Source organism: Sturnira hondurensis, unplaced genomic scaffold (assembly GCF_014824575.4).
Source record: "Sturnira hondurensis isolate 20B ecotype Veracruz unplaced genomic scaffold, ASM1482457v3 Scaffold0002638, whole genome shotgun sequence".
Classification (NCBI taxonomy): domain Eukaryota; kingdom Metazoa; phylum Chordata; class Mammalia; order Chiroptera; family Phyllostomidae; genus Sturnira; species Sturnira hondurensis.
Genome location: NW_028075269.1, coordinates 9,225,509 through 9,248,438, shown reverse-complemented (window position 1 = coordinate 9,248,438; position 22,930 = coordinate 9,225,509). Strand labels below are relative to the sequence as shown.

The 22,930-nt window shown below is 55.1% G+C and overlaps 1 protein-coding gene across 6 annotated transcripts in view; it reads left to right on the top strand.

Annotated features, from left to right (window-relative positions):
- The first annotated feature begins 2,039 nt into the window (after positions 1-2,039).
- PAX6 (paired box 6) overlaps positions 2,040-22,930 on the top strand; it is a 29,500-nt gene continuing 8,609 nt past the window's right edge. The window contains exons 1-9 of one of the 6 annotated variants that reach the window (XM_037040437.1): positions 8,126-8,348; positions 8,547-8,585; positions 8,783-8,966; positions 12,853-12,929; positions 13,283-13,343; positions 16,825-16,955; positions 17,756-17,797; positions 17,892-18,107; positions 18,869-19,034. In XM_037040437.1, coding sequence (XP_036896332.1) covers positions 13,334-13,343; positions 16,825-16,955; positions 17,756-17,797; positions 17,892-18,107; positions 18,869-19,034 — 565 coding nt within the window. In that variant the 5' untranslated portion in view covers positions 8,126-8,348; positions 8,547-8,585; positions 8,783-8,966; positions 12,853-12,929; positions 13,283-13,333. The other 5 variants (XM_037040439.1, XM_037040434.1, XM_037040436.1 and 2 more) reach the window with 5 other exon arrangements.

The following is a 22,930-nucleotide window of genomic DNA, read 5'->3' as shown; positions in this document are numbered from 1 at the left end:
GCGCCCTTTATTGACAGGCAGATAAGAAGGCCCGGACCGTGGCGTTTCCAGCGTCTCTCTCGAGCACCCTGCCGCGTTGCAGGGATCCGCGGACTCTTAATGGTCTGGACTCCAAACAAGCCCGGAGCAGCCTTCCCCGCGGCCTCCCTTCCGGACAAAAGGGGTGGGTAGTGAGCGAGTCGCTGACACAAACTAGGGAGCTAAAGAGGCCTGCTCAGGCCCGGGGCCTACGTGCAGTCCCAACTCTAAGGAAGGCCGCGGAGCTTGGAAGATCTCAGGACGTCTGGCGCCAGGAGCTGGCCCTGGCCCTGAGGGGAGCTCGGGCGTGTGCCCAGAAACTAGGTCAGGGAAGGGTGCTGGTGGCGGCAGAGAAACCGAACGAACGCCACTCCGAGTCACTCCCCAGTGGGGCCGGCTTGGGGGTGACAGGGCCACATGAGCGTTCTGGCGCCTATATGAGTGGTGGGTGGCGTCAGGGGTGGCCGGGATGGATGTTCCTTGCCCCTGACACAAGAAGTCCAGGGAGCTGGGTGGAGAGAATTGCGGGTACCGTCTATAAATAAGAACCACACTCTTTCCACCCAGAAGCTCCCATTCTCCTCCCACCTCTACCCTGCCCTCAGGGCCTCGAAGGCCCGAGGAAAGAAAATCAAGTTCGGCAGGGAGCTGGCCTGGCCAAGAGAAGCGGGCAGACTGGCTGCCTAGAGCCGTCTCCTGGAAGGCTGCAAAGCCCCACACTTGTCCAGGTGTGCTGGAGGCGGGAGCGGGAACCTCTCGACCTGTCGCTCGTCATCTGTGCTCGCTGTCCCTTTGCTGCCCCCACCCAAGCAAGCAGGAACTGGCCCTGCGGCCCTCCTCCGGCCTAAGAGTCTCCTTCCCAGCTTTAACACACGTGCTCAAGTCTGCGCCTCGCCCTCCCCCCCCAACTGCCTAAAGACAACTCCACGCCCCCCTTCCACTTCCGCTCCCAGGCCACGCGGTCACGCAAATCCTGCCCCTCCGGGCCCGACCTCTGTCCCGTCCACCTTGGAGACTCGTACCGAGGCTGAGACTGAAGGGATTGGACATTGGGAAGCCCCTCCCCTGTTGAGGGTTGGGGGGAGAGACCCGGGAATGACAACGCGGGCTTTAAGCCCCCACCCCAACACAGGTAGTCCCAGCTCGACTAAGCCATCTCCCAGTCCACCCTGAGTTTGACAGGAAAACAAGCACAGACCACCAGCCCATTATCCCGCCGACCCCGCCCCAGTTTCTGTGGTTTCCTCAGCCCCGGGAAGGGGAATCTTGACTTAAGACTCTAGAACTTTCCTATTTCCCTCCTCTAGGCCGCAAAGTCAACAGTTAACCCCAAAGTCAATGATTAATAAAAATCACCTACATTTTCTACGTGACTGGAGCCTATCAGCTCAAGGAGGCGAAGGAAGCCCGAGCAGGTGCGGTGGCTCCCCTTAGGAGAACCTAGCGGGCCCGGAGAGGACTTTGGCCTAGCCTGGGAGAAGGCATCGCTGGTCCTCTCCCCGAGCCTCCGTCTGTGCCCAGCTGGTGACTCCTAGGCTTGAGGCTACGGTTGGGGAGCCCATCACTCCTTGAGCTCCTCCTGGAAAACGATCCCTGCAAGAGGACCTTTTTAACCCCGGTGCAACTTTCAGGTTCCTCTGAAGTGACTCCCTTAGGGATCGGAGGAGGGGAAACGGTGGGCACCCGGGAAGGCAGCTGGTACGGGAGACCCCTGGTTTCAAGAGGGGAGGCAGAGCGCACTCCGGAGGGCCAGTTTCCTTGGGCTGACTCCACGCCCTAAGGGCGGGCAGGCGGGCGGGTCGGGGCCAGGTTGGGCACCCGCAGCCAAGGGCTGGCCCAGGAAGGACACGGCATTGCTTAGAGCCGGCCAAACTCCGGGTAGGGAAGGAGGAGGCTACAGCCCGGCCCTAGCACTCGTGGGCGCGGGGCCGAGCCCAACTCCGGCCGCCCTGACGTCACGCGGGGCAGGCAGCCAATGAGGACCGCGCTGGCAAGGATATTAAGGAAAGTTAGCGCCTGCCTGAGCACCCTCTTTTCTTATCATTGACATTTAAACTCTGGGGCAGGTCGTCGCATAGAAGGCGGCTGTCAGATCTGCCACTTCCCCTGCCGAGCGGCGGTGAGAAGTGTGGGAACCGGCGCCGCCAAGCTCACCTGCCTCCCCGCCCTCCGCTCCCAGGTAACCGCCCGGGCTCTGGCCCCGGCCCGACCCGGGGCCCGTGCCGCCTCTCAGCTGCCCGCGACGGGTGTCCCCCAATTCCAAGCCTACCTCAAGTAGCCCGGGGGCTTGATTTTTGCCTTTAAAAGGAGAAATGCAAAGATGGAGGGGAGTTACGGAAGGCGGAATTGGACAGGGGAGGAGGGGGTGTCTTGACTTTGCCGAGCGTGCTTTTCCACAAAAGTAGCAAAACGTTCCAGTCCCCAGAGTGGACTTACCGTTGGGTGTTGGGGTGGGGTGAGGGGGGCGGGGAGATGCAGACCGGGATCTGCCGCTGCTGTCTGCAGAAGCCGTTCGCTACTGTGAGAAATGCAGGAGGGGGGATGCAGTTTGCACCCAGAATTCTCCCCCTAATCGCAGTTCACCGCATTCGTGCGCTAAATCCTCACCCGCTCCTGCAGCGCGTGCAGCAAAAGTTTCCCGCGATTGCAAAGTGTAGACGGTCAGACCAAAACAAAGTCATAGAGATGGGAGTTCATTTCTCAAAAGGGAGCTGAGGACTGAAGAATGCTATCGGTGGAGCCGGGCAGCGCGTAAAGCCCCCAGCGTGTGATTTGAGCTTCACTTAGGACGGCCTAATAATTAGCGATTCTCACTGAGCTAGAACGCGGGCTCGGGTTACGGTGGGCGCTGCACTCGCTGCCTCGGTGGGAAGTCTGGGCGCCACCGGACCCCATGTCCTTAATGCCAGGAAGGGCAGCACCCGCGACTCTCCCGCCCCGGGACAGCTTCACCCGGGTGCCAGAAGTTTCTCCTAAGTGGGCCAGGGAAGGAAAAGACCCCGAACTTAGACTAACTCGTGGCTCCGCGGGGCGGAAGTTCCGGGAGGCCAGCCATAGGCGGCGGGAGACGCCAGGGCAGGCTCAGGCAGGGCACAACCGCACCCGCCAGGAGGTTAGGGAGGTGCCTAGGTCAGGCCCGGGCTCTCTCCCTCACTCCCACTGTTGCTCCTGGCGCCCCCTCTCTAGAACTTCTGGGGGGATCATCTTTGGAGGACGTTGGTATCGCAGACACCTGTGACGGGTGCTAGGAACCAGGGCCCAATTCTGAGAGGTGGCCATCCCCTGCCCACCTCGCCTGGAAAGCAGAGGAACTAGAGAAATGGTCACTGAGCAGAGGACCTTACCTGAATCGGGGTTCTCTCCTCCTCGAGTTCCTTTCTCTGGAGCTCAGGAGCTAGCAGGTTGCCCAATTCGCTGTGGGAAGTGGACCTTCTCCTCTAGTCATAAATCAAATCCAGCCTTCCTCCGGCCTCCTCCCTCATTAGAGATGTTTATTGGAGATTGTGTTTATTCGGCTGTCAGGGCGAGAAAACGCAGTGACATAATTACCTCTGACCAGAGTGCTCGCCCCGCTCCCAGGGCAAGGTGGGGACCTCCTCCGTTGCCTTCTCACTCCCGTGCCCTCCTTCCTCGGAGGGCGTGCGTAGTTGGCTGATCTTTTTTCCCTTGGACTCGCTCGTATAATTCGGATTATTGAGCAAGCTACTATTCAAATTTCCCCAGGGCCAGGCATTTATTTATTTATTTTAGAATTTGAAAGGAAAACCGAAGGGAACCTAACGCCCCTCCAGGGCGGAAGGGGGCAGCGCGGTAGAAATGGAAGGAGAGTCTCGCTGCGCAAACTTTTCGGCCCTCCTGGCTGCGGCGCACGGATCCAGACGCCACCCGGCGCCAGAGCCTGGCCGGAACAGTGGGGAGCTGACCAGGAGGGATGGATGCCTCTATTGGCTGTGTTATTTGTTGTTTTAGTTTCCATTCTCTCTACTCTCCGGGGGAGACTTCAGCGCCCTAGGCTGAGGATTCTCAAACTCTTCCAGGCCGAACTCAAGCAGCCATCCCGCAGCTCCTGGCCCGCGTCTTGCCCCAGGGCTGCCCCTGAGCATGAGTTTTCCCTGCTAGGGAGGTTTGTAAGTCATCATCTTTGAGACTGAGTTAAGAAATGATGAATAGCGCCGAATTATTCTCTAATTGAAAAAAAATACTTTTTTTGTTGTTGTTACCGCTGGCAAATATCTGGGATCCTGGCTTTTGATCCGTCACTGCCGCTTCTGTTCTCCAATCACTAATAAAACTCGCAGTGAGCCTTTCAGTGCCCTGATTAACAGACATATTAACTCTTACTGGGGTGGGAACAGCTTGTCCCAATCAATGTCATTTTAAGAGCCGTCAGGATACGCTTAGCTCGGGCTCCCTGGCTGCTCAAGCGAACCAGCCATGACATTTGCTCCCTCCCCCTTCCCCAGCTTCAAATCCTTCTGCAAAGCCCCCAGTTCCCAGCCCGAGTGTTCCCTGCTCCACTCTAGGACACATTATGGCCTCGGTCCCTGGCCATTAAAATAGGCAGCTGTTTGGAGACGGGATCCCCAGGGAGAAGGGACTGAGGTGGCTTTGGCTTACTTTTCGTTTGAAGCTGAACTTTTGCCTGGTGAAGGTGGAGGCTATAGGAAGAAGAGATGGGGTGCCATCCTGGGTGACAAAACGGAAAGCAAACTTTCCTGGGAACCCTATTTGCAAAAAAAAAAAAAAAAATCAGAGAGTGCCACTGATCGCAAATGTCCTACACCTCAGGAGTTTTAAAAACCTGGTCCTTATCTGGACAGCAGCATGTAGGTTCCAGGAAGCAAAGGATTGGGACTCCTTTTGGAAACCAGTTGGACAATGTTTTTTTAAAAAGTATTTGGAGGAGGGGTAGAGAAAGAGAGATGGTTGCCGCCTAATGTGAATGGAAGAGGACCTAACCCATTTGCCATTTGGTAGGAGGCCAGTGCTGGCCAGGGCAGGCCAGGATTCCGAGGCTTTCCCCAGCCACTCCTGACCACAGAATGGAGGCTCCATCAGGTCTGCTCCCGAATTTTTTCGGCTTGCCCGGCACTCCAGACTCTGCGAAGCTGCGGGGTGAACTGGAAACCTGCAGGTTGTTGGAGAAAGGAGAGGGAGAAAGGCCTCGAGTGGAGGAGGCAACTCGAACTGGGCAGCCGGGGTGGACTCCTTTGCCTTCCGTGCTCATTTTACCCCTTTCGCCAGCTCCGCTATCGCGGGAACCCACCTGCCAGGGCTAGCAAAGAGAGAGCCTTCTGAGTCTCTGCATGCAAAGTGACGCAGGTGTCTGCGGAGACTGTCCTCCTTCAAAGAAAAGCTCGTCTCCACCCTTCCCAGCGCGCCAGCACCGCGCCTCTGCTAGGCGTCGGAAAGCGGGATTCAGAGGTGCCGCAACACCGGGTGGGAGACTCTTGGCTCCCAAGTCCAGAACCCAAAGCACATCTCCCCAGAGCTGGGCGCGTCTTTGACTCGCCAGAGGCCGCCTGCAGACCGGAAACCTGCGGAGTAGGCAACGGCGAATCCCTGGGACCGCTGGTGGCCAGATGCCGCCTGACCTCATGTGTACGAACCAATACTGGCCAGAGGCTCCCCTCGCTCTCCGGTGAGCGGCGAGCCTCCGCGCCCTCAGCCTCCCCCTACCGGGTGGGATGACCCCGGCGGCCCCTGCGGGAACTAGCCGAGGAGCTGTCCACTGCGGGCTCCGGGAAGGAGGGGAGGAGGCTTGGGGAGAGGCGGGAAAAGGCGAGACGGAAACTGCAGGCGCGATCCCCCTGCCCCCCCACCCGGGCCTGGAAGGGGCTCGCTCGCGTTGGGAGCCGCGATTAAAATGGCGACCTGCGAGCGGTCTCCGTGCGGCTCGCACCTCTGCCCCCCCGCGCGCGGCGTCCGCGTCCGGGGCCGCGGGACTTTGCAGGGGGCGCCGGGCGCCCCCCGCGGTAGGACAGCGCTCCCATCCTCTTTGAAACGGGCTTGGAGACAGCAGGAAATCGCGCTGTCCAACTCTCTCTCCTTAAACTTTGAAAACTCTGCCTCCCTCGGGTCTGACCCCCCCCCCACCGTCCCAAATATTGACACACTGGAAATAGCTAAGTCCTTTTTGTTTCTTGTTTGTGCAGTGGGGTTTCCGAGAGTCCTTCCCGGAGCCCCCACCCCACCCCCACCCGGTGACGTCAGTGGCATTCTCTCCGGGCTCCTCGCCCCTTATGATTTTTTGTTGTTAAAACTTTTCTCCGAGGTGAGATAGGGGCTGGAGGGTGGGGGAAGGAGCCGATTCAAAGAGCGAGTGCCCGGGGGGAGGCAGCAACAAGACTGCGGCCGCCGCTTTCCGAGGCAAAGCTTAAGAAGGTGCTAACCCGCTCAGTCGCTGATTGAAAGGCTGTAAAAATGATGATATTTGCCTCCAGTTCGGACAGAGTCTCTGGGCCTTCCCCCGCCCCTCGCTTATGCCCAGTGGACTAGAATTCAAGCTTCTTTAACGCTTGTTTGAGAAGCAAAAAGGGAGGGGAAAAGGACGCTGGCGCTCCCGGGTCTGGCCCCGGGATCCGGAAAAGTCGCGGTCCTACGAAATCTGGCCGAGGAGACCGCGGGCCCGAGCGCTCGGTGCCACCTGCTTCGCTTCTGGCCTGGGTTTTCTGCGGGCGCGCGGTGCACCTGGGCCGCAGCAAGGGCTGTTCCCAGGCCGAGGGAGCCAGCCGGGTGTGCCGCCCCAACGCTGGCCCGGGCTCGGGCTGCCCGCGTTCTTCCCGAGCTCTGCCCAAGCTTCATCAGGCGCGGCGGCACTCGGTCCGGGCCGGGGACGAGGATGCGAGGCCCACACTAGGCCCCGCAGCTCAATGCAGCCTACAGCGTCCTGGCGGCTACAGCTCCTGCGGGCGCCCGCCTGTGAGCGGCGAGTTCAGAGTGTGCAGACTTCATTGATGAGCTCCGACTTTCAGCACTTTTAATAAGAGGAGTCAAGTGTCCTCGGTGGTGGCTTCATTTTAGCCTCCCTCTTTGAGCTCTTCCCACCCCATACTTGGCCGGCTCTTGAGGCGTGTCCCCCATCCTCAGACTTCCCCTTTCCCCGGTGCTACGGCCTGCAAGCTCCCAGAGAGCTTGAGACGTCTTCGCCGGACTAGGCGGCCGCTCTCTTCCTGTCACCTTAACTGCGGCTCCGAGGGGCGCCTTTGGAGTGTACTGAGGTGTGTCCTAATTGTCCGGCATTCAACAAATGGACTTCTGGTGTGTGGTCAGAAGAGAAAAGTCATTTACTTACTTTCCTCCCCGGGTTTTCTGGCAAGAGTTGAAGGGGAGCTGCCTCCGTGGACTGAGAAGACCCAGGAGAAGGAATGGTAGTACGGACACACCTGCACCACACAGAGATAACCTGTGGCACACACCGACACACGCTGACACACAATGAGCGACGTCGCCAGCGAAGACACACACACACATACACACACAATCTCTCCCAGCATTTGACCATCCCCCTCCCCTCTTATCTCCCCCTGGTGTCCCCTCCTCTTGGGCGCTTGGAAAAGCAGTCGCACTTAGTCAACAAATGGCACGTGGGAGAAGTTGGTGAGTGTTTGGTGAGGACTCTTCAGGGCTTTTCACAAGAACCGTCTGTACACAAAGTAAGTGGCGTGTTTGCTCGGGCCTCTCCAGCCGGGCTGTGTCTCCGCTCCGCTGCGCACCGAGGCTTCCGAAAGGAAAAAGAACAGAAGAAAGGGTCGGGGGAGCGAGGGGGGTGGGAGGGGAGTGGGCAAGCTCCGGAGGCCTGGGCTGGGAAGGAGGCCCGGCCTCCCCGAGTTTTCAGCCTGGAGGCCTCCTCTCGGCCTAGGCTTCGCTTCGGCCTCCGCCGGAGTGTTGCAGCCGAGACCCAGTGTTGCTCCCGCCCCTTTTCTCTCCTTCCCAGCGGCCAGGTGGGCTAGGGCGCGGCCACCGCGGTGCTCCTTTCCCCAGCGCCCCAGGGAAGACCTGGTAAGGGCGGGAGCGGAGGGCGGGCGGAGGCGGGGCGGCCGGCCGAGCTGCGGGGACCAGGGCCAGAAAGGGCTCTGTAGAGCTGCAGAAACTTGCTTCCCCCCCTTGAGTTGGGAGTTCCGTGCCCAGCTTAGGGAGGTGGGGGGCGCGACCCTCAGCCCAGCGGCCTTCAATCGACCCCTCAAGTTTGCTGCCACAATGCGGACCGCTCGGACTCCCGGAGCGCTCGGAGCCTAGAGATGTCGTCAAGCACCAGCTCCAGAGCCCGGGAGCGGGGGCCCAGTGCCGGGGAGAGGAGCCTGGACCCACCGGAGGAGCGGATAACAAGTGTATTCATATTCAAACAAACGGACCAATTGCACCAGGCGGGGAGAGGGAGCATCCAATCGGCTGGCGCGAGGCCCCGCCGCTGCTTTGCATAAAGCAATATTTTGTGTGGGAGCGAGCGGTGCATTTGCATGTTGCGGAGTGATTAGTGGGTTTGAAAAGCGAACCGTGGCTCGGCCTCATTTCCCGCTCTGGTTCAGGCGCAGGAGGAAGTGTTTTGCTGGAGGATGATGACAGAGGTCAGGCTTCGCTAATGGGCCAGTGAGGAGCGGTGGAGGCGAGGCCGGGCGCCGGCACACACACATTAACACACTTGAGCCATCACCAATCAGCATAGGTGTGCTGGCTGCAGCCACTTCCCTCACCCACACTCTTTATCTCTCACTCTCCAGCCGCTGACAGCCCATTTTATTGTCAATCTCTGTCTTCTTCCCAGGGATCTGAGAACTGCTCTCACACACCACCCCAGCAGCGTCCGTGGAGAAAACTCTCGCCAGCAACTCCTTTAAAATACCGTCATTTCAAACCGTTGTGGTCTTTAAGCAGCCATAACAGCCAAAACACCCCCACCAAACAAAACTCTTGACAGGAGCTTTGACGGGAAAGGATGCCTCACAAAGGTGAGTCCGCTTCTTTCTTCTCGCTTCATTTTTTATTGCAGTGTTCAGGCAGGTATCACCCTTCCTCCCCCTTCCTTCCTCCCCTCTCACCGGCGCCCTCCCCCACTGCTTCGCCGGGAGAGTCGGGCCGGAGAAGTTTCCACGCAGGAGCCCAAACTTTGTACTTCCAGCGAAACCCCGCGGCCGGCCACCAGGAGCCGCGCGGGGCTCGGGGCGGGCGGCCGGCGCGTCTCCCCAGCGCCAGCGCGGGCTGAGCTCGCGGGAAGAACCCAGGCTCCGGGAGCAGCAGAAGCCGCGGCTCCCTGCCCCAGCATCGCCCAGTGCTCCGCCGGCGGGAGAGGAGGAAGAGGCTCTGTGGTGCCCGAGGCCCGGGAACGGCTGCCGGGACCTCGAGCCGCCGGCCGCTTTGTCCTGCCGAGGGCCAGCGAGCGCGCAGGGAGCGGGCGCACGGAGCGAGCGCCGAAGACGCCGGCTCGCTGCGCTGCGCTGCGGCCGGCTCGCCCGCCCGCCCTCCGCCTTTGTGCCGCGCTGGGCCCGGGCACAGAAGTCCGCTGGCGCTCGAGCGCCGAGGGGCAGCGCGCCCGCTGTCCGCCGGAGCGGAGTCCATCGGCGCGGCAACCGCACGCGGCAGGGGGAGAGGAAGAGCGTGCGAGCGGGAGTCGGGAAGGAAGCCACCAGGCCAAAGCGGTCGAACGCGCGCTCCGAGGGAGCTCAGAGTCGGGCCCAGGATTGTCAGCTTCCATCAAGCCCTCAAGCTCTTGCCCCCAACTGGAGCGCAGAGCTCGGAACTTGCAAACTCTCTACTAACCAGGCTTTCCCCCAACCTTCGCCCGCGCCCCCTGAAAGAGGGGGTCTTCCCTCTCCTCCAGCCCCCAGCGATGGGTGGGTACTTTTCCTTGTCTTACCCTGAGAAAGCTGCACCCGGTGTTACCATTTCAACAAGTTTGGAGGTGGAAAAGTGGATTGCTTTTTTTTTTTTAAGTGTGAGTCCCTTGAATTTTTCTTCATGAGGCTTAAAAAAAATCACGATGAAAGCCCTGGCTTCCCCCTTCGTGCGATCACGTCCTGTCCCAGCTAATTAGTCTGAATAATTTGAGAGCTTTTCGATTGATTCTGAGACCCCAGGAGGAAAAGTGTCTTTTCAAAGTTCCAAAAGTTGTTGCCTCTTTCCTTGTGCAGATTTTCTTAGTCTCTGCACCCCACAATAGCCCTGGTTTTTAGCAAGGGAAATTGGGGGGAATGGAGTTGAATTTCAAGTGGAAGTGCTTGTTAAAAATTTTTTTGAGTGCTAAAACCCAGCCCTCCCTCCCATCTTGAGTGATTTCTACCAAGTTTAAAAACAACATTGAACGTGCTATCTTTTTCTCTCCTCTACAAAGCTCCCTAAGTCATTTTGGATGTTTAGCTTGAACTTGGAAATGTTGGGAGGGGGGAGTGGGAACAGAAAATGAAATTAAAAGCAAAGAGCTTGAAAGCCTGGTAAGTTTACTGAGGAGAAATAATAGCTGTTGCCGTTGACATTACATTTTTTATAGCTGGTGACCTTTGCAAATGGCTGAAGGCAATTTGATTAGTTGTTATCTTATTTGGCCCTAGAGAGTAAAACTTTGTCATCGTAATTGCTAATTACTTTTTGACTGGGGCCCGCCAGGGTCGAAAGTGAGCTCTCCCCTTCACCCCAGCTAAGTACTTTGGGGTTGGATTTTGAGAAGTAATTAAAACAAGAGTATTTGAAAGCTGAGGGAGGCAGTGGCCCAGTGGCCCAGTGGCCCAGGGCCCTGGTGATTTCCAGAAGTCTGGAAACTCCTTCGTTCCAGGCGTGGGTCTCTGACCTGGCTAGGGCTTTAGGAATCCCGGGGCTGAGGTGGGGGTCTCTGGCTGTGGCTGGGGGGTGGGGGGAGTCTCGCCTCTCTGGGAAGGACTGTTTCCAGGTATCGGTGTGCCCTTCGTCTGACGTTGCTTTTGCACTAATTGTTAGCTAGTACTTAAGTAATTAGATAGTTTCTTAGCCGAGTTGAGGGTTTGGGGAGAATGGAGCAGGAAATGCTTCCACCTTCCCAGATGCTTTGAAAATTAATCAGTTAGGTCTCTTTGAAATCAGCTACTAAATTTTTAAAAATGACATGAAGAATGTACTGACTGGGATGGGGGCATTCAGTGGTGGTTGAGTACAGAGTGCGTTACAGAGAGTTGTTCTGGAAGTTTTACCCCTTCTAGGAGAATTCCGTACCCCCTCTCCTTGTCTGCTACCACTTAGCAGTTTCGGAGTCCCACTTTAAGGTTGGAGCAGAAAACACATTGCGTTCCAAGTTGGGGTTTCTGCCTGGCGGGGACGTAACTGTGGTCATGCGGGCTGAGAGACAGGCAGGAGGCCTGGAGAGCCGCCCCAGCTAGGCGTAACTAGGTAGCCCTCTGCCATCTCCAGTAGTGACCAGGCCGTATTTGGAAGCTGAGAAACAGTCCTTTTCTTAAGATTATTTTTTATAGATTTAAGCTGCCTTCCAGCTAGGTAAATTAGACCATGAATGGCCTTGGAGAGAAAAATGTGCTTCTTGGAATTCCTTGCTTGCAGGCAGGCAAAATTAATAATCACAACAAGCAAAACAGAAAAAGGGATGAAAATTTTAGTTTTTTTTATAGGGAGAAATGATGCTGTAACTATTTGATGATTCTTCTTCTTCTTCTTCTTCTTCTTCTTCTTCTCTGCAAACCTCCTGAATGGGCTCTTTATTGTGATTCTCTCTTCCCAATTGAGCTCCCCACGGTGCCGTTGTATCTTTTTACAGCCCCTAACAACTCACACCAGTAACACAATTACCTCCAGATATTTATAACAAGAAATTACTTTTCTATTTTCCGCCCCCTCCCTCAGAATCTTCTTCCTAGGGGAAGGCAGGGAGGCGTGGTGGAGGGTGAACCTCGGGGAGACACGCACTAGGTCAGGATTCACAAAGCAAGAAGTGCCTCTCTTTTCCCTTTGTGAGTTGGTGGGTTGTTTGTGCCTGTGGTTGGAAGCTGTGTTGCTGGTTAGGGAGACTCGGTTTTGCTCTTTGGGTTTGGGGAGAGCTGGAGAATAGAAGCCATTGTTCCCTGTCTGTAGGCTTTGTCGACCACGCTCACCCCCTCCTGTTCGTACTTTTTAAAGCAGTGAGGCGAGGTAGGCAGCGTGTGTCACAGTACTGTAAAAGGGGGGAAGATCTAAATGCCAAAAGAAAAGTTTATCACAATAAGTGAGGTTTGCGGGGTGGGGGGGAGTGGGGGGTGGGAGTTGGGCTGCCACATTCAAAGTCCCAGAAAAGCTGGGAGATGGGTGGAGTGGGGGCCAGGCTGGGAAGCTTTAAAGAGGAAAGGATAAAGGGGTAATCAGAGAGCTGGGTTCTGGAATGGTGAAATTCCAGAACCCAACATTGGCAACTGGAATGGTGAAATTCCTTAAGGAGGAAGTAGGGCTCTACAGCCCTTGCTCCTCATCAGCCCCTGCCTGCATTCTCAGGCACCCTGAAGTTTCAGAGGTCCTCTTGCCCTCCTCTCTAAACTTCAGGTGTTATTCTTCAGCCTCTACCCCTTATTCCACCGTTTCTTTTGTTCTTTCCTTTTCCTGTCCCTTTCCCTGGTTCTTGATGTTTTTTGCAAACTGGGACCTGACTTCTAAACCAATTCTCCCAAACCAGGCCAGAGCAGCCACTTCTAAAAAAGTGGTGATTTCTGCAGGACCTGCCGCTGAAAATGTGGGTGCCACTCTGAGATTTAGGGGTTTATGGGTTTTGAGCCCTAGAGGTGTGTTCTGTTTCGTTCTGTTCTCTGAGAGTGTGGCTCAGAGAGCCCATGGGCCTATGCTTTTGAGCCACAGTTTGATGTGCCTTTCTTTCCTTCTGTTTTATCTTAGGGGGAAGACTTTAACTAGGGGCGTGCAGATGTGTGAGACCTTTTATTGTAAGAGTGGACAGACATCACAGATTTCAGGCAAGTCCTGTGGTGGCTTGAAAGCTGCTTTGGGCTCCGAAACCCTAAAGAATCAGAAGGCGTCCTTATTGTTTGTTGTTCATATGGAAGACAAAAATCAAAATTGGGTCATCCTTTCTCCTAATTCCTTGGGGATTTGGAAGAAACAGGTTGGGAATGCTGGAATATTTTATTTGCAGATTTTGCATGCACTAGAGGGCAGGGCTGGATGACCCTCAGATGGCCTTAAGCAATTGAGTGGATCATTTCCTAAAGGACGGGTAGTCTCCTGTCCTGGCTCCAGGTCAGCCTCTGCTGGAAGGCAGGCCTACCTGGCTGGGCCCCAGGATTAACGCCTATCTTCTTGCTCACAGAGTCTCATATTCGAGCCCCGTGGGATCCGGCGGCCCCCAGCCAGCGCCAGCATGCAGAACAGTAAGTTCTTCCGGTCTTTCTCCGACTGGGCTGGGGATGTGAGGACCACTGGGTCAGGGGGAGGCACAGAGGTTCCTGCCATCAGCGATGGCCAGGCCATGGGTGAGGGGAAAGTCTCTCTTGAGTTTGTGAAGCTGAGGTAGAGAAACCCCATCCCCCCAAATCCTGTAACTCACACCCCCCTCCCCGCCCCTGCCCGGGCTGTGACCCCAGAGAGAAGAGAGAGGGGCTGGGCTGAGCAGGGCTGGGCGGAGGCTTCTCCTGGTTGCTTGAGGAGAAGGGGGCCCCTTTTCAGGCTTAGCCAGGACTGAAAGTCTCCACCGTCTGGACAGGGTGTGGGGACACCCCTCCCCCAGTTGATCCCAGGGCAGCTCCTTTCCCACCCACCCTGTTAGGGGGTGAGAAGGCCAGAGGAGCCAACACTCAGGCCTGCAATGGGATGGAGGTGGTAAACGCGACCAAGTGGGCTGTTAGCGGGCTCTGGCAGAGCAAATTTCTTGGGTCTGGTAAGAGAGTAGGGGGTCAAGCCGAGGAGTTGGAAAAGCCCTGCCTTGGTAGCTGCAGCTGTGTGGGTCCTGGTTGTCCTAGACCCATAGTGTCTTTGATTCCCCGGCTCTTGAGCCTCCTATACCCCCTCTGCCCGGGCTTCTTGGACCCCCAGTCCACCTTCCTGCTCAGCCCAAGCGTGATGGCATGTAGCAGAGCTACAGGCCTGGGAAACTGCAGGCCCAGTGAAACCTAGACCCTGGTTGAGGTGTGGCGTCTGGACGCTGTTTAAGGGCTCAGCTGTTGGAGTGCAGAAAGACCCCAGTCTTCCAGCAACCTTCCCCTGCCAGAAATGCGGACTTAGGAGAGTGTCTAGTGTCAGATCCATCTGTCCTAGAATTGCTAGCTGCCTCCTGGTGCTTCCGTGGCTGGTGGGCTCGAAGCTCAGGAGACGGTGCAAAGGTGGCAAGCTTTATGGTGGGGGAGGGGGGTTAGTTGTGCAGAACCTGCCAAGCCCCCAGGCTTGGCCTGGGACGCACCCTTTTTGGCAAGGGGAAGGCTTCTACCCACCACTCCCTGCTGCTGGGTTCTCCCCCTGCAGCTCAGTCTCCCCAGCCGTAGGCTCTCAGGGCTGCCCGGCTGGGGCGCACAGCGCTGAGTGTTTGCTGCCACAGCCTGGCTGGCGGGTCCTGAGGGGCGCGGGGTCGCGGGCCGGCCTGCAGGGCTTTGTGCCGCTTGCTCCCGGGTGTGCGCAAGGCGCAGAGCATCCAAATTGACACCATATGTTTTCCTATTAGATGCTTCGCGGTCGAATTCTAGGCGCATAATCATCGCCACTGGGCGAGAGAGCCAGCCGTCCCTGGGGAAGGGACACAATGATTGAGGCTTAACCTCTGTAGGGGAACTTAGAGAGCAGCGCTTTCTTGCTACCATTTCGATGCTGGCAGAGGTGACCTGGCCCTGGCATCTCCTTGGCGAGCACCTGCCCTTGGTCCCTGTGGAGGTGGTGGGCACTTTTATTTATTTATTTATTTGCATTGAAGGGAGACAGACAGAGGAAGGTCTATGATTAGGTGGCCTCACGTGCCTTGGCATTCATAGACTGGGAATTGCCCAGACTATGCGTGAAGTTTGGAAAGTCTTTGTGGTCTCTTTCTGGGAAAGCTTTCTTTGCCCAAAGGGGAGGGAGGGCCTGTAGCTGGGGGTAAGGGAGAGGCAGATGGGTCCTGCTAAGCAGAGGAAGGCATTCAAGGGAACTTGGGAGAAACCAGAAGCACAGACTAGGCCTTGCTCTGTTGGAGAAGTGATGTCCCCTCGCTGTCCCCGCTTGTGCTGGGCCCTGCCAGAGCCCAGATCCCCCAAACGCCTGTCACTTCTCATCGAGTTTAGGCTCCAGCCTCCCCCCCCCAACAAGGGGCCCCCTCGCCCCCAAGCCGTTGGCCACCCTGAAAACGCGGCTCCCCTGGAAGGAGAAAGGAGTGCAGTTCAGTCTCATCCGAGTGATCTGCAAATGGGGACAGAAAGGGTCGTTTTATCACGGTCCCGTTTGTCGTGACGATGCAATTTCCTGGAGCGGAGCACTGTCACAAAGTGACAAGGCTGCCACAAGCGCCCCAACTGATCTTTTCAATTAGCCCTCCATGCATGATCTGGAGCGACTTCCGCCTATTTCCAGAAATTAAGCTCAAACTTGACGTGCAGCTCGTTTTATTTTAAAGACAAATGTCAGAGAGGCTCATCATATTTTCCCCCCTCTTCTATATTTGGAGCTTATTTATTGCTAAGAAGCTCAGGCTCCTGGAGTCAATTTATCAGAGGCTCCAGAGGGAGGAGAGGAGAGGAGAGGAGAGCGGAGCAGGCAGCCGCATCTTCTGGAAGCGCCGCTCTCTAGAGTCGGGGCTGCAGGTTGGAGATTTTTAAGGAAGTGGAAATTGTCAGTTGGCTTTATTTGTGTGCCTGCGGTATCTGGGGAGGAGGCTACAGAGTAGTGCTAACTTCTTCTCCCTGTTCTCTAAGATTAGACAAGGGGGTGAGGCTGTGAAAACACAAGATAAGGGAGGGATGGGGACTCTGTAGTGCGGCCTTTTCCTTTTCTTTTTGCTGTATCTGTCCTTGGCTGTGGGGAGGGCTGGGATTGGCAGTGGAAGGAAATCAAGCGGAGGCCGCTATGAGCAGACTCCAAGCTCTGGCCCCAGTGCCCGCAGCAGCCCGACTGACTACCTTGTGGTTGGAGTGGATTTGGGGCTCAGAGTCTCTCTCATGCCTGCAGTGGAGGTGCTGAAACCCAGGTTGGGTTCATTAGCCGCAGATTTGCTGCCGTTCTGGTTCTGCTCGACTCCTTCCCCTCCTCTTCTCCTATACGTGTCTTTTTTTATCCCCGGTGCTTGTGCGGTGCCTCTGCCAGAGTTTGGAATGTGACGGCAAACGTTTCTGGACTCAAGCTTCCACCCGAGCGCTGCAGGGCTGTAGGATTTGCTCGCACAGTTCCAACAGTGCGGGGAGCTTGGAGAGTCAGTGTGGGTTCTGTAGAACCACAGCTTGCCATGACATTCGGAAGGGATCTTCGAGAAGATATTTTTAGAGCTGATTGTTTGAATCTTGCGCGTGCAGAGGCTGGCTGGGGTGTTTATGAAGAGGGGCAGTGGGCTGTGGACACTGCTGGGGTGGTGGCAATAGTGAGGTATGCTTGTTCTTGCTCCTTGGCGTGTGTCTGCCTGCCTGATGCTTCTGTAGTCGGGTGGGCGAGGGCATGGCTGTTTTGGGGGTTGGGCTGCCCTGTGCCCCGCTTGGCTAAGTGGTCCTGTAGTCCTTTATGATCGATAGCAGGGACCTGATCGCAGACGTTGGCAGGGGTTGGCAGGGAGCTGAGGATGCATTGTGGTTGTTTTCTCCTCCTCCTCCTATTCTTCCTCCTCTTCTTTACTCTTCCTCCTCTCTTCTCTCTCTCTGCTCTCCTGTCTTTTCCTCTCCTCTCCTCTCCTCTGCCTTTCTTCAGGTCACAGCGGAGTGAATCAGCTCGGTGGTGTCTTTGTCAACGGGCGGCCACTGCCGGACTCCACCCGGCAGAAGATCGTCGAGCTAGCGCACAGCGGGGCCCGGCCGTGCGACATTTCCCGAATTCTGCAGGTGATCCTCCCGGCGCCGCCCCACTCGCCGCCCCCGCGGCCTTCCACTTTCAACGCCCTCTCTTCATTTCTTATTGCAAATGCTGCTAATTATGGACCCCCCACCCTGACCCACCCACCTCAGTCCCCACCCACTCCCCTGTCTTCCTGCTTTCCCCTCTCCTTCCACCATCCTTCCCTATCTCTTTCACCCTGGGTCAGTCACATAACTCATCTGCTTAAGAAAAAAAAAAAATGTGTGAATTAAAGGAAAAAACACCTTTCTTTTTTCTTTGGTAAAAACATTTATGTTTTTAAATTTACTATAGTTTATGTACTATAATAAGATGAGTTTTACAAATTCAGCATAATTTCATTCCTTTCTCTCTCACCCCATGCCTACCTCAGGTTTTAAGATGTTGGCTTGCATTCTACATATTCGTGAAGCATATATATGGATTTAAAAATACAAATGCTATTTACCTTCCTCCATAACTCACATTTCCTTAATTGGGTATATTTTTAAGGAAACATAAGATTAAATTCAGTTTATGTTCCCCTTTTGTTCATTAAAACCTGGCACCACTTTAAACGAGGTCAGCGCCCATGAAAACCTCTGACTCCGTTTTGATGCATCTTCAGGCAGTGTTCAAGAAAACAGTTTTTTTTAATTAAAAAAAACTTTTAAATTAGTTTTTTAAGTTCAAACTGTTTGACAGTATCATCATATTTGTAGTTTTTAGGGCTACAAGTGTAATTTTAAGAAAAAAAGCTCTCTACAGTAAGTTCTCGTACCATTGAAGGTATATTTTTGTGTTATAGACCCATGCAGATGCAAAAGTCCAAGTGCTGGACAATCAAAACGTAAGCTTGTCATTGTTTAATGCATACTTAAACAATTTTACTTTTGTCTTGAAATTATTAATAATGTGGTTTTCTGTCCACTTCCCCTATGCAGGTGTCCAACGGATGTGTGAGTAAAATTCTGGGCAGGTATTACGAGACTGGCTCCATCAGACCCAGGGCAATCGGTGGTAGTAAACCGAGAGTAGCAACTCCAGAAGTTGTAAGCAAAATAGCCCAGTATAAGCGGGAGTGTCCGTCCATCTTTGCTTGGGAAATCCGAGACAGATTACTGTCCGAGGGGGTCTGTACCAACGATAACATACCAAGTGTAAGTTCACTGACAACATCCCCCTCCCTGCCCTCAGCTCTGTGCTCTTCCCTCTTCACCGTATCTTTCTTCGCCTCCTTCCACTCCCTCCCCCTCCTTACCACCGTCTGTCTTTTATCTCCTCCCTGCTCCGCATCTGTCTCCCTACCTGGGGCTGTTGAAAGGAGCATCCAAACCTTTTCTTGACTTTCTGGGAAATGGGAGTCAGGTGTGGGGAGCTGGTCACCTCATTTGCATGCTGCAAAGTAGGGGGCTGAGGCACCTGGGGAAAAGGCAGGTGAATCAAGAAGGAAAAGCAAAAGGAAAATCAGATTCCCAACCTCCTCCAAATCCACCCGCCTGAATCTTTTTCAGGCATCCAACGTCCATCTCAGCTCTAATATAAAACAAAGTGAAAAAAGCTCTAAACCAAATCTAAAGTGGTTTGGAAATCTTTTAAGAAAGCAAAGCAGCCATATGAGTTAGGTCACCAGAGACACTGAACAACAGTCAGGGACCCCTTCCCATCCCCCTGTTCTCACCCAGCTCAGTTTCCATACCTAACGTGATGGCTGTCATTTTGTCCACCATGTCCCTGCAAATCCACCTACACTGTCCCAGGATGGCTGGAAGGTTTTTGTTTTGTTTTGTTTTGTTTTATGTTTAGATGTGTTCAGGGTTTTTCTTTAAGGGGGTGGGTGTGCTGAGATGGGGATTTAAGGCAAGGAGACCTTGTCTTCAGGAGGCACTACCATTTGGTTTGATTTTGGTTTGATTTGCAGGTGTCATCAATAAACAGAGTTCTTCGCAACCTGGCTAGCGAAAAGCAACAGATGGGTGCAGACGGCATGTATGATAAACTAAGGATGTTGAACGGGCAGACCGGAAGCTGGGGCACCCGCCCGGGTTGGTATCCGGGGACTTCAGTGCCAGGGCAACCTACCCAAGGTAAAACCCAAGCACCTATCCTCTAAACTCTCTGTATAAGCAGCCCATTCCCTTCTCTCCCAGCCCTTCTCTCTCCAGGCCTCTGCTGGGAGAATGGAGCAGGGAGCCTCTTCGAAGGCTTGGGACATGTTGGCTTGCACTGTATGCAGATGGTGTTTGTTGAACTATCTGGTTGGCCCGGGAATGTGTAGGCTGTGTATGTCAGGAGTAGTGGCTGGTGTGTGTGTGTGTGTGTGTGTGTGTGTGTGTGTGTGTGTAAGAACTAGCTTCATGGTTCCCTATTCAAATTTTCCATTAAAATGCACGGAGAGACCCTTTGCTTAGAAGTGTGACAAGTTAACACTGACAGACTGTGAGGTAAACATAATTGTATCAGTTTGCTTTTTGTCATAATTGACAAATTATGTGACTAGGAATAGGGTGCATGTAAGAGAGGGTGAGCAAGAGAGATATTGGGTTGAGGGTGGGGCAAAATGTTGGTAGGATGGGGCAGTGGAAGTGGTGGTCTCCCAAATAAAACACCCCCCTACACCTCCCTCTCTATCCTTCTGGGCCCCTGAGTTCTCACTCTGTGGGTGACAAGTGCTTAGAAGGGTGGAGTGACAATACCGTGAGCCAGACTTCGGGGTGCGTTGGGGCTGGGAGGAGAGACATGATCTGGCCCATTCCAGCCTCTGTGAGAAGGGATGGAGGAAGAGGAGCAGATAGGGGTGGGGTGGAGCCGTTGGGTCTCCCCTCCCCTACACACACAGGGGTAGCTTGGTCAAGAATAGGAAACAGTTTACCCGGAAGATTAATCGGTATTTGTTGTCCTCATGACAAGGAGATAATATGCGGGATAATGGGACGTGGCGTCTCACTCCCCGGAGCACGACGAAGCCTGGGGGCTCTGGGCGCGGGGGCGGGGGGGGGGGCGTGGGTAACGGCGCAGGGATGCTGACGGGGCTGCCCGCGCGTCCCTGCGCTCTCCGACCTGCTCTGGGTGCCCCGCGCCTTGGACTGGAGAAGGGAAAATCGGTAACAGTATGCGAAATATCTGGTACAAAGGATGCTTCTGTCATTCGCAAGAATTTGTTATGGGAACAATCCTGTCGCTCTGTAATTGCTCATTAGAGAACGTTTTGTTTCTCATTAAGGCGACATGAATAAGCGTCTAGTTGAAGGAGACAGCTGTAGAAATGTTCCACAAGAGACCTCTGGACACGATTCGGCACCAATTGCCAATTAGACATGTCAGTTTTAAGAGCAGAAAACAATATAGGACGGACACTGGGAAGATAGGGAGCAAAGCCCTTGCTCTGGGGTTCCCACTGTAGCCTCTCGGCCCGGGCCCGCTGAGGCCTCGCGAAGCACTGGACCCCGGCTCCCCCGGGCGACGCTGCCCGCGGGATCGCCCAGTTGCTCTGAACCCTCCGTCTCCCACCGCAAGCAGCAGGCGCACTGGAGGAGGCGTTGCCCCCGAGGGGGCTGCAGGCCCTGGCCCATTGCGAGGATGAGGGAGTGACTCGGTTGAGTCTAGACCACCACACCCTCACCTGACCTTTGAAACTGGGATTTCCACGTGCACACACTGGGCACACCCACGTGGAAAGGCACTTCGCACTTGCTCAGCGCCTGCCCGCCAGGCCCACAGCAATCTATGGCCCCGGTGACCACTCCTCTGTCCAGTCTAGCCGACTGGGTCCCAGTAGTCTTGGAGAGGCGAAGGGCACAGTGGCCAGGCCTGGGAAAGCTGAGCCCCAAGTTTCCTCACCCTAGCTCCCTCAACTGGAGGACTGGCTCCCGGGAGCTTGGGGCTAAAGTCATGGACACCCGCTCCTGCTTTCCAGAACCCCGACAGAAGCCGGAGGGTGCAGCTTCCGCCCGAGGCGGCACCGGTTGGGGCAGCGTTCTGCTGAGCGGAGCTGGAGCGCAGGAAGCGAGAGCCCAGCTCCGCGGACCTGGTGCTGTTGATCGGGGCGGGAGGTGGCGCTCGTTCAGGAGCTTTGAACTTTTAGCCGGGAGTTGCTAGAGAATTTGCCACACCAACTGCCAATTCCCCCTCCGCTCCGGGGGGGGGGGGGATCCACTCCCGTGCCGCGTATCCGGGAGCGGGCTGCAGCTCGGCTGCGTGGGGAGCAGAGTCCCGGGCGTGGGGACCGTGGGGACCGTGGGGCGCCGGTGGCGAGCTTGGGCCCAGGGGCCGAGCCGGGGAATCCCCAGAACTTGAGGCATTAAGAAGGGCCCCCTACCTCCCTCTCCTGGGCCGGGAAGGCGTTTGGGGGCGGCTTTAAAGAGTCCATTACTCCGAAAGCATAAGGCGAGGTTAGGTCTCAGAGGGAGACAAATATGGTTTCCATCTGATCAACGCCACGCGGCGGTGAATAAAGTCGTGAGGACGTGGGCCGACACCCAGCGACAACTGTATCCGGCCCCCGTTCTCCGGCGATTTGGTGTTTTCAGAGATCGCGCAGGCACTTTTTCTTATCTCCTCCCCTCCCCCTACCCCCCCCCCCCCATACCCCGGCCCTCTATAGGATTTAGTCCGTCTCTTTTTCAACAGATGCTACAATGTTTTGATCCGTGCTCCCGAGCTGAAAAGGTGCCGCAACCGGGTTGCTATCTTTTCTTGCTTGTTTTCCGCCTCACTGATTAAGACCCTAAGAAACTAAGGAATGATTTTATTTCCCAGCGTCCTTTTTTTTTCTTCTTCTTTCTCTCTCTCTCTCTTCTCCTTCTTCCAGGAAACAAATCCTACCCCAGCGTCAGATGGTCCCGGGGCTGGGATAATGGGAGGCGCTTTCACTCGCCTTCTCACGGATTAGGCTGGAAGGTGGACGGCGCCCATTGAAGGCCCCTTCTTTGCGCTCCGAGGGGGCCCTTTTAAAGAAGATATCTTAATTGTCTGCCACTTACGTTTATCACGTGGGGAATTGGAGATGCAACTTCTAGTTTTATTTTGTTAAACGCTTTAAGAGTGGAAGGTAAATCCACTAAAGAAAAAAAAGCAGGGCCAATCTAAGAGTGACCTCTACGGTCACCGCCTGGCTACTAACAGTCGCTACTTTGAAAATAATAATAATAATAATAATAATAATAATAATAATAATAATATCTCAGTGGTACATGCTGACTCTGGGGGGTCCCGGTTTCTCCTGACCTGCTTCTAATTCCACTGTCCCCCAAAGAAACTTAAAACCAAGCTCTCCTCATTTCCCTTAACTTTCCTCCCTTAAATGTCAGTTCTCAAGTCAGCTCACCGCCTGCATTAGTGTGTGTGTGTGTGTGTGTGTGTGTGTGAGTGTGTGTGCAGGGGGTCAGGGGAAGGGAGGAAGGAAAGGAGAGGGAAAGTGTGGGCAAATGTCCATGTTTTAAAATCAGGAGGATGTAAGAGAAGCAAAGGAGAGCCGAGAATGCTGTCTGTGGGGGTCTTCTGAAGGAGACCCTGGGCAGCTTTGTTTCATTGGCAAGATCAGAATGTGCCAGAAAAGGTCCTAGGGTGAGGCTTCCTCGAAGGCATGACTGACCACCTGGGTGAGATGGGACTGTGGTCCCCTCAGCTCCCAGTCCCTAGAGGTCCGATGATCTCAGATTTTTTGTGTGTGCATTTTCTTAAAGCAATAACCCAGGAGCCTGTCTTGTTGGTCGAAAAGGACTATTTCTAAAGTCTNTTGTTTCATTGGCAAGATCAGAATGTGCCAGAAAAGGTCCTAGGGTGAGGCTTCCTCGAAGGCATGACTGACCACCTGGGTGAGATGGGACTGTGGTCCCCTCAGCTCCCAGTCCCTAGAGGTCCGATATCTCAGATTTTTTGTGTGTGCATTTTCTTAAAGCAATAACCCAGGAGCCTGTCTTGTTGGTCGAAAAGGACTATTTCTAAAGTCTTCCTTATTCACCAAATCCAAAAATAAGAGCAG